We start from the raw sequence: 17,079 nt of genomic DNA, 5'->3' as shown, positions 1-17,079 counted from the left end.
GTACCAGAAAGTGAAGGGTGACTGACTGCGTCTAAAATAGTATTACTAAATTTCCAAATAAATACGGAGGATATATGTTCATTGTGTGCCATATAAAACTATAGTGGTCTATCACAAAAATACAAAAATAAAAATGGCGCTCAACTGTTGTTTTAAAGCTAGCTTTTGTGTTGTCACACTTGTAAATAGCCTAAATATGCATAGATAGACTGTATTAACATACTGATGATATATATAGGTTCTATGTTAGAAATCAATTCCAAAGACAATTCAAAAATATGGTAAATATTGCCTATATTTGTCATTTTTCTGTAGATATTCTCAGATAGTGTTAGTGTTTGAATTGTGTTTTCAGTCTTCACAGCTCAGTGTACATGAAAATACAAATAATATATTAAAGTCACAATTTCAGCGACAGAAATTATGTGATTTTGTTACTTATGTTACTGATATTCATATTAATTCTCATCACATGGTCTGCTGATTAAATCATATTGCAGGGTAGTGAGGGACGAGCTATATTCAGTTTATGCTCTTATATGTTCTATGAAATGAAGTTTACCCCTCTAAAAATCCACAATAATGTAAAATATGATTATTATTTTTACATTAGGAGTTGAAGATTTGTGTTAACCCTGCTATTTAAATCCTCCAGCACAATAAGTCATGAATGAAAAGGGTTCCACATATCTTGTGTTTTCCAATTAAGCTCTAAAATGATGACGAGCTCTGCTGACAGTGAAGGGAAACTTCCACCCACTGTAAAAATATGCATGTGCTGACGGCATTGGGATACAAAAAAAAAAAAAAGAAAAGTAGAAGTGAAACTGAAGTGCAGTGACGTTGAGAAGTCCTCTGACATCCTTCTTCTTTCAGGTAAAAACAGCAACACCAAGCTGCACACAGTGCACCAGGAAATACGGCATGGCCCTACAAAATAAAAGTAATGTTATAGCAACACGGCAGTAGTAAGTATTCAGTCTATTCAATCAAGTGCTGTGGAACTGCTCTTAATGCTGAAACTTAAATTGTTTCACACGTCTATTGTTTTTTTTTTATGTGAAATTCAGTCTTGATGTATTAGAATCATTCAGTTTGCTGTGTGCACAGTCTGAAACCTTTCATCATTTTGTCTGAGTCTGACATCAATTTGTATTGTGTTGCCTGTTCCTTTTCATTTCCATCATTACACAACCAGTGCTGTGGTCATTAAGTGTGTGTAGCATTTCATATATGAGTATAATAGTGTTATATTGTAAAGGGCTATGTTGTTATGATTCTTACTGTAACTGCCAACAGGTATATGTCATTTCTGTAGTTTCACTTACAACAGTTTCCTCTGTAAATGTTATGTGGGGGCTTTTATTTTGAAACGCCGTCGCCGTCGCAGCGCCTCGCCGGTGAGCAGACGGGCTGAGCAGGATTACCGGGGGCTGGCTCGTCCTCGGCTGCATTAAAGCTGGAGCTGCTGCAGCTGCACACACATCAAAGGCTCTCCTCCTCCTCCACCTCCACCTCCTCCTCCTCCTCCACCACCGCCTCCTCCTCACTGCAGCTCCCACCGACGGCAGGTCCTCTGGATGGTGGAGCCATTTCTTCGTTTTACGCACAGCGGGATCGGTGTCCGGGGCTACATAGCGGGACATAGAGCGGACATCATTCCAGCCGTCCACGGTAAGGAACGGGCTGCTGGCGGACTGCTGCTCTGGTACTGTGTCTGTCGGCCGGAGGAGGACATATAAAGGAAAATGTATGGTGGTGTCACGATGAGGACTGTTGTGTGTTATGGACGCGTAGAGATGTTGTAGTGACTTCATCGGGCTTTAATTGTAATTTAATCCTGTGTAATGATATATTTTTTAGTCTTGTCGTTCACATACCCATAAAGCCAGTTAACAGTGACCTCAGCGATATTCACATTCACGTGTTTTAATCTTTTACAGCTTGTGTTTCTATATTATATCTCAATACCTTTTTCCTGTAATGTGTCTAATCATTTGTGATGCGTTCAGGTGTCCCCTCTGGCAGCCTGTGTTCCTGCCATGATATTACTGCAGTATAATCCTGTAGCCTGTGTTATTTCGGTACGCAGCCTTCTGATAAAAATGTATTATCACCTCAGTGCTTCTGCGTAACGCACCGTCCTATCATCGAGCAACCGCAGTCATGATGTCGGTTCACTTGTTGGGAGGGAAAAAAAGAGAAAGCTACTGAATTCTATTGATGTTTTTTTTTTTTTCTTTCGACGTGTGATGTGTTTCATTTTGCTCTCATCGTTCGTCTAAACTCGCATTCATGTGCTGTTTTTTTCGCTGTTTCGTCCCCAGTCGAGCCGTGTGGAGATGCTGCACTGAGGAGAAAACAGCTCAGGCTCCCCCGGTTGTGTTCATCCTGAGGCTGCAGTGAACGGAGGGGGGATTGCGCTACAGCAAGGTTAATAATCGGCATCACTGAAGGTCTTCTCTGTGAGCGGGTGCCGACTCGGAAAAAGGGTGAACCTTGCCCCTGTGCGGGGGGATCGGCGGAGAAATAGAGTGAAAAATTATGGCCACCTTACTGCGGAAGATCGGTCTCATCCGCCTGCACGACCGAGACACCGAGGACCCAAAGCACCACCAGGGCTCGTTAAAGGGCACCAAAGGGAACCAGAAGAACAACACCAACAAACACTGTCAGACCGCCAACGAAACCAACATCCTGAGCACCCCGGAGATTAAGGCGAGGAAGCTGGACCAGTTGGGCAAGGACAAGCCGTCCGGCAAGGATAAGCAGGGCAAGGATGCGAAGGAGAAGCAGCAGACGGGAGGAGGAGGCGGGAGTAAAGCGACCAGTGCCTCCTCCATACCACCGCTGGCGCCTCACCGGCAACACTGCACCCAGGTCCGGACGCGGCGGCTGATGAAGGAGCTACAGGAGATCAGGAGGTTAGGGGACAACTTCATCACGGTGGAGCTGGTGGAGGACAACCTGTATGACTGGAACGTCAAGCTGCACCAGGTGGACAAGGACTCGGCGCTGTGGCAGGACATGAAGGAGACGAGTACCGAGTTCATACTGCTCAACGTCACCTTTCCCGACAATTTCCCCTTCTCGCCGCCGTTCATGCGCGTCCTGACGCCCCGGTTGGAGAACGGCTACGTGCTGGACGGCGGGGCCATATGCATGGAGCTGTTGACCCCCCGCGGATGGTCCAGCGCCTACACGGTGGAGGCGGTCATGAGGCAGTTTGCGGCCAGCCTCGTGAAAGGACAGGTGAGAGGAGAGGGGGCTGGTGGGTGAGGGTGCTTTGCATGGGACATCATGAATCACACGGCATGTTAATCATCCCTAGCACATTTAGGTACAGACGTGGCACGCACTGGATGTCAGCAATTCCATTAGGCATTCGTGCGTCATGCGTAATTAACGCGTAAAATAGTTTTTACGCATATACAACACGTCCATAATGGAGAGGTTTTTCGTCTTTTGTGGATGTTTAAACCAGTTGTTTGTGTCATTTTTGGACACCAGTGGAATGATCTCTGAGGACATCATGTTTATAGGAAAATCCATGAAGCCGGTGTATCCAAATAATGATAAATGCCCAACAGGAGATGGTTTACTCTTTGTTTTTAAAAGAATTATCAATACAAGACTAAATAATTCACCCATCCGATGTTTTTGCTGTATGTCTTGCTTATTATTAGCAGTGTGAGCTGTAGGTGGGCTGTGATATGGCAGGCCTCTCGTGTCCTCATCTCCATCTCTCTGCTATGAGCAAACCCATAATTGTGAATATTATGAATCTTTATGTGACTTTACGGCGGCCATTTCATGCAGCCCTCTGTATCTCCTTGATTCCGGCTCCTTGGTACAGTCTCGGTTTGTTCTCCGCTTTTTTATTGCCTCCATAAATCAGCATCCTTTGACAACAAAGACCGGCTGCCATGCAATCGAACAAGACCCCCATACAGGCTCGGATGCAGCCTCACTGTATGTGTCAGGTTATTCTGAAGGAGGACGAGGACACATGTGGTGATGGATAGAAGGGCAGATGGATAAAAAGATATAGCAGGTCACCTACCTACCAGCCGTCCTCAGTGACTTAGACTGGCTGGATTATGTAATCCTGTCAAATCTGTTTTTCACATCCTCTGTGCACTGCAGCAGCAGCAGCAGCAGCAGCAGCAGCTCTGCAATTCCGATGGAAATGGCTGCATCTCCCAGTGCACTCCAGGCTGTAATCATTCAGCCCCTGAATAGATTTGTTGTTTTCCACCTAGTGCCGAATCACAGATTTCTGGTGACCAGAAACTGTCACTTCTGTGTCAGGCTGCTGTCGTCTCATCTGTGGAGTCTGCCTCTCTCTGCCCGCCGACTCTCGCCGTTTTGACGTCACCAGCATGACAGCGCTGTGGCAGGAGACCTTATGTAAACTGTCACCAGATTCTCCTGCCCAGCCCCCCTCCTGACCCTAAGTGCTTTTTTTGTTTTTGATGATATAACAGAACCTTATTCCCTAGTCATCTGAAGTCATTAAGCATCTGTTACCAAGAGAGGTCATGTAAAAAAAAAAAAAAACTGTACCCACAGCAGAGAGAGAGAGAGAGAGAGAGAGATGTGTGTGTGTGTGTGTGTGTGTGTGTGTGTGTGTTGATCTTGATTTGCTGCTGGAGGAGATGAGCTAGCAGCTCTGCAGTGCTCCCTAATTATGGTGCAGTGTCTTCCTTCTCCAGTTTACTAATGGAAACAATATTGATTAATTATTCCTGTGTGTGTGTGTGTGTGTGTGTGTGTGTGTGTGTGTGTGTGTGTGTGTGTGTGTGTGTGTGTGTGTGTGTGTGTGCCCGCGCGCATCCCTTTATCTCTTTGTTTCCAATCTCTTGCGGATGTGTGCCCACACAGGCCCTCACATGTGTTTCATGTCCTAATTTTCTGGGAGATGCGCTCAGCCTCTCACCATCACGCCGAGCAGAGCGACGCGGGGCTATATATAAACCTAAACACACTCGGTATATTTATTCGTCCTTGGGCGGCGGTTCACTACGACAATAGTGATGTGGCTTATTTAGGAGGTCCCTCCTTATTTTTAGTGCGAGAGGATGCAGGCGGCAACAAAGTGGTGAGGGAAGAGTCAACAGAGACACACGTGTCTTCACCTGCAGACAAGAGGAAACGCGCTCAATCACACACACACACACACACACACACACACACACACACACACACACACACTCGGAATCACACAAGCTGAGATGAGGTGACATTTTAAGAGGTTTGACTGAACTAAAGGCAATCATCAGTTCACCAGTCTGGCTTTCATGCACTTAACTTCCAATTTGAAGACAATCTCTGTCTCAGTGTAGTCTGGCGTGTATGACAGTGAGTTAAGCCCCACAGTGCTGTGCAGGTGGGAGAAATCAGTTGTAGGGAAAGTCAGCATCACGTTCAATACAGGTGTCTTTGCAGTGTGAGACAGTTGTCGGTTATTGATCTGTACCGTTGTGTTGTTGTCTGCAGGCCAGTGGTTAGAAAGTGCACTCGTGTCATTTAGATTTATAGTCCATCCACCACTGGCCGTAGCATATTGTCTTCTTGTCTGCTTGCACTGCAGGATCCTCCAATTAGGCTTCCTTGCAAACAATTCTTCAGTAATTGATTCTGTTGATCCCACACGTTGTCACTCAACTTTTTCAGTCGTCAGACCTTCATCATGCAAGAATTCAGCTTCATCTGAGTTGTTAAATGATCATTAGTCATTTCGAAATGCAGACTTGTTAAAGGTGCACTAAGTAATTTTGAGGAAGACGTGTTTTATGTAAAGAGAAAAACCTTCACCGATGGAATTTCAAGACTGAATAAACAAACTGTCCTCAAAGGACAAAACAATTTCATACCAATTTACTTTTAAATAGCTCCATCTCCAGCACCAAACAGTGTTCATGAGACCTTATCTCCCTCAAGGACGGCTCGTTTATTCAGTTACGGAAATATGTGAAGTAACAAACAGTATTTCCAAGTTTGTATTATTGTCTTAATAATATTATAAATATTAACTCCATGAGTCTGAACTTCTTTTGCCAAACTACATATTGCATCTTTAAAGGTGGATTGAAATGAAGTGTTACAAATGACACCCAAAGTTATGTTTTGCAAGATGACAATGGATTTAATAATTGATTACTCTATGTCATATGTCTGTGTTCTTGATTAAACATATAGTATATCATTTCTACCACTCAGGGACTCTCAATCAAAACAAACAAAGGACACTGGTAGTGTGGGATCATGGGTATTTTTTGTCTTCGTTGTTAAACAACAACCATTGCTGATGACAATCCACCTATGTGAAAGTAATGTGTTAAAATGTAATCATGCTACTGTATGGTAGGATTTCTCTGGGTTTGAACATTGTTGGAAACATTCAGGATGATCTTAGTACACAAGTCAACAAAAGATTTACCAAAAGTCTCAGTGTTTTTTAGACCTTTTAATGATTAAATGTCACATATCATATCTGTAAGCAAAAACACACTCCCAGGTTCAGCCTCCTGCTTTTATATAACTGGCAATGGAATGGCCTTGGGTTAGTATATTGAATAGTATTCTATTGATCTTGAGAAGATGTAATGAGCATTTTCCATAATGCAGCTGGGCAGTCTTTAATTAGACGCATAGAGGGGCACTATGTAGGTTTCGACGGAGAAATTAAAACTTTTAATATTTTAACGTTGATATTTACAATATTAGTGAGGTAATGATACAAACTCAGAAACTTTTTTTTTTTTTTTTCCACCAGATGTAAACTATTAGTAAAACAGCATTGTAACACACGTGTTGTCCTTTAAGGTCGGTTTGTTTATTCAGTCATGAAAACGACAAGAGTTTGTTTATGTATAAAAAAATTCTCTTCTGATTACACTTTCCTCCCCAAAAACTACACAGTTCACCTTTAAATGCCAAATTTCTCCCAGTTCTCTTCCAGTGTTGACTTTGTGTTAAAAACGTGCCCGGGCCAGATAACCCCTGATGACATCATCTGGGTTATTTTTTCAAACTATGGAAAGTTCCTCCAGAGCCACAGAGGACAGTGTACTGTTTATCTGGATCACTGTTTTCCCTGACTGAGTAGTACTGTTGAGTACATGATAGTAAACTGAACTGAATATTTGAAATCGGTGGAATTTCCCTTTACAGTTTCCTGTTTTATTTGATTGACTTCAAAATCCCCCCCCAGACAGAGTGCAGGCAGAAGAATCCTGACCAATCGCACATCAGCTTTAAAAAAGCACACAGCGGTTTTACCCTTTAACGACCCTGCCATCAGTCCCACGGGGCTCTCCTTAATGATCTGATGAGGATGATGATGACATTGATCCATGTTTGTTTATCCTGACCCCTTTAATCACATCTCTGTTATGCAATCCCCCCCCCCTCCCCACGGAGCTGCTTCCCAACATGCACTGGGGCCTTCCCTGCTTTGCCCATTGACTGATCTCCATTCACACGATTACCCAGCAGCCACTTTACACGAGTGTGTACCTCTCAACGAGCAGGCGCTTAGCTGGAATAGATAAACACTGACATGGCACTGTATAGGCCCGGGGCGCCTGCTCATCTGAAGCGCAACACACACACACACACACACACACGCACACACATATGCACACACTCTTTTGTTTGCCCATTCTTTCTCTCATGAGCAGATATTTTTACTTCCTCTCTCCGGCCATCTTTGGATGCATCATACTGAGCCATTCTTGTGGATGACTGCCAGCACAATGGCACCAATTAATGCTCAATTTCCCCTTTTCATGCTGAACTCATAGACTTTTGTGCCGGCTTGCGCATCGATACACACATTCACGAGCCACTTCTTACACACTCTCTTCCGCTCTTATGTTAGGTATGTCTGCCTTTCTTTCTCCTATCTCTCGGTCAAGCACACACACAGGACCGCTTCTTTCAGCGTAGGCATACGCAAACAGTCCATCAAGTGTGCCCACACACATTGCCGTGTGATTTTCTCCTTATAGGGAGCAAACAAATGAGAAATTGCCAGTTATTGTGTATACAAACGAGTACATGACTGCTTTAATGACGATATGTTCAGCCTAGGGTACCCCCCCACCCCCCGCACCATTGATCACCATGGTAATCACACCTCTTTAACAATGGCCAATTGCCATAACGATATCCATCCAAGGCAGCAGCCGCCATTTTGAGGTGGTGACAGCAACCATATGGTGCTATGTGAGGATGTGATTGGTTATGAGAGAACAACATATCAGAGCTCTCCTCCGACGCTCTCTGACAGAAGCCAACCGGAGCATTACCTGTTTGTCAGCCGGGGTAATCTGCATTACAGGCCTCTGGCAGAGCACGTTGCATGCAGCGCTGCTTAGGTGTCACCCAGTTGGTTTGTTTGCTATTTTGGATCAGCTGTTATAAAGAGGAGGTTGTCTTTTCATGTGGTTTAGCAAAGGAGAGGAACAGAAAGTCCCCAAGAAGATTGAGTCATGCAGTGAGTTTCTCATAACAAGTGGAAAACCCTGCCAACGAAACAGGAAAGTTTTAAGGTTTCCAGCTCAGACCAACGTCATCAGTGCATCAGCCACGTTCTGCCTTGTTTCAGTTGTGCGCCACGCATCAGTACAAAACTGACAGCAAGTGAGTTGTCGTGCTGGATATTTATAGCCGGGATTGATTTCAATATTGATTGAAATCGAAAGTTGAAATAATTGGACAAGCTGTTCAAAGTGTGTGCGCGCTCGGCAGAGACAGAGGGACAAATTGGGAGGGAGCGGCTAAGCCCCGCTGTGAAATTAGGCCAGTGTTGCTACAGGAATGGAAACTGTAACCCTAATCTCCAGATCGTTCAATGTTATCACCTCATCTCCCTTTAATCCCCTGCATCACTTTTGACCCAAAATAGCCCAGCAAGTACACGATAGGACATACTGATCATCCATCAGATGTCATGGGAGCAGGGAATTAAGTTTGGACTGTCTGATGTATCTCATTGCACAAAGAGGCATTCAGTTCAGAACTGTGGTCCTAAAATCCACTTTTTGGTAGAGGAACAGAGGACTTTAAAAGCTGCAGCACAGATCCTTCCCCTAAGATAATATAAGATAAACTGTTATCTTTCTAAATCTCAAACGCTCGTCTTTATCTTGTATTTGGGCTCTTCTTTCCAGTCATTGAGACAGAGGTTGTTAAAAATACCTTGAGCTGTAATGGTTTGGACGCAGTGGTGAGTCAATGAATTACAGTGACACAAAAAAAGTCAGCTACTTTTATTGCGCGTTCCTTAAACGCAACTGAAACAACACCCAGTCGGCCACAAGAACTAAACACTCAATTCAAATGCAAACTACTGGTAGACATAAGCTCACGTGTACAAAACGTTAAAACTCAAATGTAAGCCGCGCTAGCCAGGAATACATGTAATGGTCGGGCCGAGTGATACGATAGCCACTGTTAACCAGAGGGGAACTAAAAAGAACCAAGGGAAAGAAAAAACAGAAATACTTCCAATCCCTAGACAAGCTACTGGCTAATTGTATTGTAATAAACTAATGAAAATTTAAACAGGACTCAGATAAAACTCTGGCTGTCACTAGATCCACTTGACAATGTTGGGATTCACTTGGCTTACCTGTAGTAAAATCATGGGGTTATAAAAACAAAAAGCTCAATAAGCAAACTAGCATGTTACTCCAAGCAGCCATTTTGTAGTTTTCTTGCTTTAAGATAATTGCTTTAAAGGATTATATCAGAGATATTCCTGCAACATGTGGGATTTTTTCTTGAAAAACTGAAGTAATACTAAAACGGTTTTGACTCTATGAAATCTATATATATTGTGTTTTAAAATATTTACTGAAGTTAGCATGCTAACCATCTAGCTCCCACTTACGGTAAACACCAACAGTCCCACGGTGCGCTGAACTCCCAGTCTGTACTGCTAGCTGCATGGCTGACCGAGCTAACTTGCTAACAGCAGCTACAGTTGGCAACAGTTAGCAGTTACTCTGGTGATATTTGCTTTGAGTGCAAATTCAACAGGTGACCAGTTCTTACATATTGCAACTTTAACCAGTGAAATCACCCCCAGGCTTTTAGATATCCGTGTCTGACATGTCGGGTCTGTTTATTATTTGATACTACTAGATTTTGTTAGCTTCATGCAAAGTCAGTTCGGCTGTTCCCCTGCCCTGTTTCCGGTCTTTGTGCCAAGCTAAACTAAGGTAACCAGCTGCTGGCTTTAGCTTTGTATTTAACTCATTTAACTCTCGGCATGTGCTATGCCATTAACCACCTGCTGAAACATGCAGTGTTGATTAATGCTGCTGTGAGTATCAGACGTTGTTGCTACAAAACAGTAGCTTTAGCTAGCTCTATTTATACAGTGTTTTCCTTTCTGAAAAACTGGATAGGAGCTCGTAGCTGCAGAACATGGATTCCAAACAATACAGGGATGTATTTTCTGTACTGCAGTGCAGCATGCAGAGAAGCTCACCTCCGAGAAGAATTTCATTAGTGTTGGTTGGCGGAGTGGCCTCAGTGCCGTTTTCTCCCTGCCAGGAACCATCCTGAGTGGAGGGAAGTGGTGCAGTGTTACAGACTTTGTACAAACAAGTACAGTAAAGTACATGACTGATTATTACAAAGATGTTCATGTATAGTGAGTCAACTGCAGCAGAAGTTCGGTATAGCTGCAGGATGACCAGTGGACACAGATGTGCTGTGCTGTCGCGATTTGTGGTGTTTCTGTGTTTCGGAGCTGATTTTTTATTTTTTTTTATAAAATGATGCACTGCAAATGCTACTGACATTCATGTGAATCACACCTTTGTTACAGCTTTGTATCCATCAGAGGATTCAGTGTGAAGACAGTTGTTTCTTTTTCTATTCATGTGCCTACGCACTCCTCTTCAGGGAAGACAGAATAAGCAGCTTTGTCAGCGCAGGCGACGCCCACACCTTTTTTCTCAATTTTTTTTCCCTCTTTTTAAGGCCCACGCTTATTATTAGCTCCAGTGTGTGAAGCAGGGAAAGCTACAAAAAGGTGGTGCGCTGATGAAAATGTCTCCGTCAGATGTCACAGAGCTCTGAGTGAGATGCTTTTCACGCGCAGGAGGCCGACATGTTTGTGTACTTACGCTCTGTCATATTTACAACCTTTTCATCATTTAGTGTAGCGACCACTCCTGGTCTTCACTTATCTCCCCATTGCCTCATGTAGCGGAGGGTATATTTTCACCTCTGATTGAATGTGACACCTTAAAAGCCCTTTCCCTGCCTTTAAACATTGATCTAATGTTGGTCAAACTGCATTCAGACCACTTGTCCTCTCAACATCTCCCCTGCAGCGATGTATTCACCGTCCAGTTCATCCATGTGCACCGTGTGCTCTGTGCCTGTCTCTCTGTATTTTACCTGAGAAACTTGAAACAGTTTTTCCAGATGGAGATGACAAGAATACTTACAATACAGCGAACAAGAGAACCATCTTTTCTTTTGATCTGATGATGCACATACAGATCAGAGAAATAATGTTTTGACGTATGGTATTTTTCTTTTGAGTAGACTGTCACCGCGGGAAAAATCAAGAATTTCTTTCCTTCTCGTGTGTCTGATTTCATGACATCTTACTTAGCCATCATTCAGTTGTAGTATCAGGAATGGCATCTATTCACACTGGGGTGGCACGGGCTGAAAGTAGGGCTGCAAATAATGATTATTTCCATGACTGATTTGATTTCCCAGAGCCCAAAGTGAGGCGTTTATATGGCTTCTTTTGCCCAACCAACAGCCCAAAACACACAGACTTTTATCATTACTGTCATGAAGTACAAAGAAAATCCTCACACTGCACCTCGTGACTCACATTTAAAAAGCCGGAACCAGCAAATAGCTGACATTTGTGTTTTGAAAACATGACTACAACAATGAATTCATTATCAGAATTTATAAACAGAATGGTAATTAATTTTCTTTCAAACGACCAACTGAATAGTCGCTGCGTCTCGAGCTGAAAGAAGCACAAAGACTGCATCATTTTCCCACAAAGACAAAATGTGCTTTTAGAATTTTTTTGAAAGATGTAGAGCTGAAATGTTTGGTCGATGAATCAAGTCAACTCAACTGGCAACATCTAGCAAAAGCTACTTGTGTCTTTTTATGTAATTGTAAACTGGTTATGACTTCACTGTGTTACTGTGATGGATTCACGTTTCTGACACTTTCCAGGCCAAACGACTGATTGATCTATCGGGAAAATCGGCATCTTGATCAATAATGAGTATCATTGCTTACTGCAGCCAAACTGTCTAGAAATAAATAAAACATTTCAATTTAAAGTGATAATGATTTTCCGGCCATGCAAACACAGCCATATGACTTGGAAGGAAGAAAGAAATGAAATGAAGAAATGAAGGAATGACTCAGTGCGTGATGGTTCCAGTTTGATGGCTTCTGTATTTTCAACACAATCCTAACCTCATCTCCCTTCCTCTCTCTGTCTTTTCCTCACAGGGGCGTATATGTAGGAAATCAGGGAAGTCCAAGAAAGCTTTCAGCCGCAAGGAGGCCGAGGCCACCTTCAAGTCCCTGGTGAAGACTCACGAGAAGTACGGCTGGGTGTCTCCGCCCGTGTCCGACGGCTGAGCGCCCAGCCGCCGACCCTCCGACCCCTGCGCTAGCCGGACAAAAACCCAGCTAGCACTGACACGCAAAACGACACACCACGCTAACTCAACAATCTCTCACCTTCACCTTTTGCTGATTCACTTGAGGGTTTTTTTTGTTTTTTTGTTTGTTTTTTTGTTGGTTTTGTGTGTCCGTGTAATTCATTTTTTTCCTCATCACCACCGAAACTCTCAGAGAGCAGACACGCCGGCTTCATCGTCACTCCTCCGACAAGAAGCGTCTTTCGATCCCCTCCCTCTCGCCCAGGGAGGTTCTTTCCCCTATTTCGGAAAGACCTGAGAGGGAGGTGTGTGTGTGTGTGTGTGTGTATTACTACGTGTGTGTATATTTGTCACTCCATCGGACATCGCCTGGGAGTGTGTGCGGGTGCATCGGAGTGTGCGTTACTGTCGGTGGATTTTTTTCTTTTCTTTTCCTGACGCACACCCATGCACGTGCAGTGAGATAAATCGGACAGTGTGGACTTTTCCACCCACGTGAAAGACTACTGAATGAAGGAGACTCATCCCTCTCTCCTGTCATCGCCACCCCCCCTCTCTTCTATCTCCAGCCCCCTCGCTCCCTCCCTCTCCTCAGCACCGGACTGGCGTCACTTCCCACCGTCTCTCTCTGTAGCTGTCGGGTCATTTACATATAAATGAAGCTGTTAATGTTTAATAGACGGGCAGCGCACTGGCGTTTCTACTCGCTCGCTCACTCCTTCATTTCCCCTTTCGTTCTTTTTTTTTTTCGACTGTGCCGTTGCTCACAGTTCAATGCAACATGAAGATTGTAATTTACATGGAGCTGTGCTCTCTCTCTCTCTTTCTCTCGGTTTCTCTTTATCTATCCATCTCCTTCTTTAGCTCGCTCGCACGCTCGCTCACTTTGTTTCTCTTTGTTTCTCTGCGTCTCTTGTGGCTAAATTTAGAGCTCACCGTTGCGTAGATGGATATCAATTTCTAATGGAGAGATAAGAAGTCACATGTTGCTTTATGCAGAGACTATGTATGATAAATAGAATGACAGTCAGTCACCTCTCTTTCTTTCTTTCTCTTTCTCTACTCTCATGTTATCGCGTGTGTGTGTGTGTGTGTGTGTGTGTGTGTGTGTGTGTGTGTAGGAGAAAAAGAAGACTGTAATTCCCATGATTTAGATACCAGATGGTACAGCTGAAGGCCAGGCCTCAGCACGTGTGTGTGTGTGTGTGTGTGTGTGTGTGTGTGTGTATTTGTGTGTGTGAGCAAGGGAGACGACCCTTTAAACAGAGAATATGATTTACTGTGAATGACACTAAGGCCTAAAGGGAGTGCTATTTTTTTTTTTTTCGTTAAATGACTCGTCTTGTTCCACTTTCTGTGTCAGCTCCTGATTGTTACTACTGTAAACACGTGTGTGGTTGTGACTGAATATCTACGTGCACATAGCCTCGTCTGTCTCTCTTCGACCCGTGAAAAGAAAAGTCAGTAGAATTTACGCTTCGGACGTTAAGCTGTGCTCCACACACACACACACACACACATACACAAGAGCTCGTCCACGCGGCACACACACTCGTGCGTACACCTGCGGCCTTGACGTCGGCGATAGAAGCCAGGAATGAAGACCGACAGGGGCCCGGGCACCGCCGTATACGGAGAGGTGCTTTAAATGAGCCTGCGTCTCGGAGAGTGATGTCTGCTGAATGAGATCGGGAGAGGAGGGGATTGTGGGAGCTTTGATCAGTAGCGGCTGCTCCCTGGAAATGTCAGGTGGATCGCGAAATAGACGAAGACAGATATTATTTGCTCTACCTGTCGTGATTACCTAAGAGACACACGGTTCCAACCTTTAAAAAGACTTTATAAATATCTTATATTAACTCTTCGTCAGTCTCAATCAATCGGGCACCGGCTAGCTACAGACTATCTGTCCGAGCAGTCCAGCGCGCTCCTCATGTGTTTGTTTTGCTATCTGCCAGTTAAATGTCAGAGGAGAAGCTGCTAATTGGTCTGACATTTCAGCCGAGCTTCATTAGAGAGGAGCAGCTGAGAGCAGAAGGATGGAGGACGTCAAACCTCCCGCTCCGCGCTGACATTTTGTCATTTTCCGCTCCTGGCCTGTTGTTTTCGCGGGGAGGCGGGAGGCGGAAAGTGGGTTAGGTGAGGAGAGGCCAGGGGTGTGGGAGCACCTCGACGCCAGTCAGCTCTCAGCGGGCTCGGGCGTAATCCCGGGGCAGGGCATAAACCTCTGAGATGAAGCCACGCTGCCAGCATGCCGAGACGGGACCGGGCTGCGTTCCAAAGCCCCGCCGCGTTGCGTTTGTGGTCGATAACATGTCCGTCCGTGCGCGAGTGCATGTGTGAGCCATTATGTGTGTTACACTCCCATTATTAAAAAAAAAAAAAAAAAAAAAAAAAATAGGCAAAAGAGTGGAAAAAAAAACACACCATCTGGTATGTGATCATGTACGAGAGCGTGTTAGTCCTCTTTGAATTTGGCTAGTCAGTTCAGGGTCGATCGTATACTGATCTCTTCAGCGGAGAGAACTGTAACCTGAATTATTATTAAGACAAAATAGCTCAAAAGCTGAGTGTTTGCTGGTTTCAAGAGAATAATTTTGTGATATAGTTTAGATTGGTAGTTTGCAGACACTAACTGGGTGAACTGATTATGTTGTATTATATCTGCATGTGATATGTGATTGGTAGCTAGCTACTGTATATCTTTTTTCAAGAAAAGCAAGAAAAAAAAAACCTGGGGGAAAAACAAAAATGCAAATGCTTCTCTTTACTTGTTCTTTTTGTTTTCTCTTTTTTGGGTTCTGTATTGTATGTATATTTCTTTTTTTTTTCTTTTCTTTCTAAGCGTCCTAAAACTGTCACATTGTGTTATATGAATGTTTGTGTTTTAATTTATTTGTGGTTTGCCAAAATGAAGATTTGAAGCATGTTGCAGGTATTGTCACAAGAAAACGAGAAGAAAAAAAAAAAAACTTACTAAGAATGATAGCCTATGTATTTGTGTGATGGGGGAAGGTGTGTTTATTTGGGGGGATTTCAGGGAGTAAAGAAGGACAAGAAGGTTGCAAAGCCTCAAGATTATATAGGGAGTATTTCCTTCATTGGGAGTGCATCAAAGAGGAATCAAGAAAATTCCTACGCTCCCTTGAATACTTCCTAGTCCCCTCCATGATGTCACTACTGTCCCTTCCCCATTGGTCCTGCTCTAGATTTGGCTTATGGGCAACGCAGTCAACACAAAGATCTGGACTGGAGGTTCCCCCCAGTCACAGATCTGGGATCAGTATGACCTCCCTGTTCTTCAAATCTCACGCGTAAAGGGAATGTGCACATCTGACCTGTGATCAGTTACTCTGGGTAACTTCAACCCAACTCCCGACTTGAGTGTTTGGTCCAGACCGAGGTCTTAAAAGTCTAAAAGGTGAAAGGTCATTGCAAGACCAAACAGGAATGTGCAATAAAAGTTACAGCTTATTCAAACTCTGCTGATTGGACTGTGGTTTTGTTTCATATCTGCATTATGAGCTAATGTCACACCTGGGAGCTTCGTTTGCCATCACACTTACATTTTAATGACCCACTTCAGGCTGCTGTGTCCTCTGCATGGCCCCTGCATTGTCCTACTTTCAGTTACCGCAGTCAATAAGACACTGTTTCTACTGTCCCCCACTCTTTGGCTTTTTCATCAGGCTGCCTCTGGCTTGATGGTAACACAGTGTTCCCTCTTTGGGTGTGGAGTGGACGCAGGCGGGACCATTTCCACTTTCATCAGAGCCCAGTCACTAGTGTGAAACTAACTTTGGTGAATATTCACCTCCCATGCACTCTCATTTTATGTAAGCAAAGGGGTGAACAAAGGTGGCAAACCAAAAGTACATCTGTGTTTCTTGTGGACTCTGGTGAACTTTGACAAGCAAAGTCACGTCCCCAGCCGGCAGCAAAGATGCTGAAACGGCCCACAGAATGCTGCGTTTGAGTCAAACTCAGATGACTCAGAATTTCCAACTTAAGACCTCAAAGCGGTCCAGGTGAACAACACCAAAAATTAACAAAGTTCTTTTCTGACCATTACAAAAAGGTGTCTCTGTGGCGACTGTACACAATCAAACCCTCAGCAGTGCAGCCTCCCTGCATATACAAAGAAAAGACACATAAGGAGACAGACACCATTATTCATTTCATTTAACGGCAAAGTTACAGCACATATACTTGGAAACATATCTACATTTTTCCATTCACTTGCCCTATGGGTGCTGCCATTGTTGACATGACGTCAGACCGCCGCTCCCTCTAGATGTCGGAATAGATGAATGTGTCCCGAATTTGCAAGCAGACTTCAAGTGGCATTTTATTCTGCTCAACATAACGCCGGATTCCAGAAAAACTTGTAACTCACCCCGAC

The 17,079-nt window shown here is 44.0% G+C and overlaps 1 protein-coding gene across 2 annotated transcripts; it reads left to right on the top strand.

Moving 5' to 3' along the window:
- The first annotated feature begins 1,434 nt into the window (after positions 1–1,434).
- ube2ql1 (ubiquitin-conjugating enzyme E2Q family-like 1) lies at positions 1,435–16,161 on the top strand. 2 transcript variants are annotated; one of them, XM_037093562.1, is made up of 3 exons: positions 1,435–1,674; positions 2,328–3,252; positions 12,523–16,161. In XM_037093562.1, exons 2-3 carry the CDS (start codon positions 2,545–2,547, stop codon positions 12,652–12,654), a joined length of 840 nt encoding a protein of 279 aa, XP_036949457.1. In that variant the 5' UTR covers positions 1,435–1,674; positions 2,328–2,544; the 3' UTR covers positions 12,655–16,161. The 2 variants fall into 2 exon arrangements, with proteins under 2 accessions (XP_036949457.1, XP_036949458.1); XM_037093563.1 differs by having other exon boundaries at positions 1,441–1,750.
- The last annotated feature ends 918 nt before the right edge of the window (positions 16,162–17,079 follow it).

This window comes from Acanthopagrus latus, chromosome 3 (assembly GCF_904848185.1).
Source record: "Acanthopagrus latus isolate v.2019 chromosome 3, fAcaLat1.1, whole genome shotgun sequence".
NCBI lineage: Eukaryota > Metazoa > Chordata > Actinopteri > Spariformes > Sparidae > Acanthopagrus > Acanthopagrus latus.
The sequence above is the reverse complement of the archived record's forward strand: the minus strand, read 5'-3'. Positions and strand labels throughout refer to the sequence as shown.

Coding starts and splice junctions, on each gene's coding strand:
- ube2ql1 (XM_037093562.1), top strand. CDS start 2,545: ATGGCCACCTTACTGCGGAAGATCGGTCTCATCCGCCTGCACGACCGA. Junction 3,253..12,522: donor CCAGCCTCGTGAAAGGACAG/GTGAGAGGAGAG, acceptor TTTTCCTCACAG/GGGCGTATATGTAGGAAATC.